Source organism: Sinocyclocheilus rhinocerous, unplaced genomic scaffold (genome assembly GCF_001515625.1).
Source record: "Sinocyclocheilus rhinocerous isolate Xijiao unplaced genomic scaffold, SAMN03320098_v1.1 scaffold3155, whole genome shotgun sequence".
In the NCBI taxonomy this organism is placed as follows: domain Eukaryota; kingdom Metazoa; phylum Chordata; class Actinopteri; order Cypriniformes; family Cyprinidae; genus Sinocyclocheilus; species Sinocyclocheilus rhinocerous.
In genome coordinates, this window is record NW_015639762.1 from 34,698 (window position 1) to 36,271 (window position 1,574).

Here is a 1,574-nt window from a genome sequence, read left to right on the forward strand (position 1 = left end):
GTGTGTATGTGTGTGTGTGTGTGTGTGTGTGTGTGTGTTACCCGTCCGCTCCACGTGAAGGCCATCACACCAGCTGCGATTTCAATGATGATCAGAACGGACAGCAGGCCAGAAAACTGAACATCAGAAAAACAAAATGTTTAAAAAATATGTCTACAAATGAGAGTTTTGTGCTCTGAATCCTGAAGGAGTTTAACAGCTTTGTAATGCTTCTGCTCTGTGAGTGAGTGTGAGGTGTTAGTGGTGCTGCTCTTTCTCACCACACTGAGAGCTGGTTTGCTGTGGTTACACGCGCCACAGTCACCGATGATGGCCACCAGCAGCATCAGGACCCCGGTGACCACCAGCACCATCACTCCTGCGGACACACACACGGACACGGAGAGTCACGCTTCAGCACCACGCATGTCAACATCAGTCAGTGAGAAACATCACAGAACAGACCGATGTTGAACTGTGTGGTGTTCAGATCGATGTCGAAGAATCCTCGGGTCTCTGCGCCGAAGCGGAGCCACATTCCCAGAGCCACCAGACCGAGCCCCAGCAGCTGCAAGACACAGCACAGCTGTCAGAAACCCCAGCGGCCTTCACTGCGCCTCACGCAAATACAGTCAACACTAGCACTTCATTTACATATGCACATGCCTTTAGTTTCGTTTCATTTGAAGTTTGACAAGACAGGATATTGCAACACAAAACCCTGAAACATACACATACTGCAACACAATCAAGTACCTAGTATAAAACAAGTTCATATACAGGCAGAATATATATATATATATATATATATATATGCACAGAAAAAGAAGAAAAAAACATTTATAGCATGCTTTTATCAAAGGAGATGGTGTTTAACCGGTAGAAGAGTAAATCTGAATCAAATCTCAGGCATACTCACAGCGAACAGGATGTTAAACAGGATCAGGAAACATTTACACATCTGTGCGCACCCGTCCATCACGAGCCGATTATTTCACTGCAACAAAACACTATATAATCAACTTAATGCAATGACCAGCTCTTCATGGACTGTCTAAACTCTTCATAAAAATAATGAGGAAACTTTGATGATGTTTACATCTCTCCTGTGTAAAGCATAACACTGAATTCCCATTGTTTATGAAGTATGTACATAACTTGCCTTGTGCAGTAATAGAGAGCGGAGCTGTGCTGCGTGCTCGCTGTCCGCAGTCTGTGTGCGCTGCTCGCGTGACGTCAGCGGAGCAGATGCTTTCTGCGCGCTGATTGGTGCGCTGCTCGCGTGACGTCAGCGGAGCAAGTGCTTTCTGTGCTGCAGAAACGAAACTATTTACTGACCGTTTCTCTGAAAAGTAAGAGCCAACACCCGGAGCACAAACAAAAATACTTCAGTGCTGGCACCATTTTACATTCATCTAGATTTCTGTAGGGCCATGTTTTTAATTAGATCAGATTATACAGTTATTTAGCTGTCACATGAGCGTATCACAACCTGCATTACTGTGAAGGAAAAGCATTGTAAGCGGACATGTACAATTCATGTAGAAAGGAAAACTAAACTCTGCGATGATCGGGATTTATGTTGCCCGTGAAGA

General features: G+C 44.7%; 1 protein-coding gene across 1 annotated transcript in view; it reads right to left on the minus strand.

Annotated features, from left to right (window-relative positions):
* The window catches only part of cd9r (CD9 molecule related), a 7,613-nt gene extending 6,328 nt beyond the window's left edge, over positions 1 to 1,285 (minus strand). The window contains exons 1-6 of the mRNA XM_016567345.1: positions 1,267 to 1,285; positions 1,142 to 1,181; positions 899 to 976; positions 445 to 547; positions 261 to 358; positions 42 to 116 (exon numbers count right to left, since the gene is read on the minus strand). Coding sequence (XP_016422831.1) covers positions 42 to 116; positions 261 to 358; positions 445 to 547; positions 899 to 958 — 336 coding nt within the window. The 5' untranslated portion in view covers positions 959 to 976; positions 1,142 to 1,181; positions 1,267 to 1,285. The remainder of the gene's footprint in view (positions 1 to 41; positions 117 to 260; positions 359 to 444; positions 548 to 898; positions 977 to 1,141; positions 1,182 to 1,266) is intronic.
* Between the last annotated feature and the right edge of the window lie 289 nt (positions 1,286 to 1,574).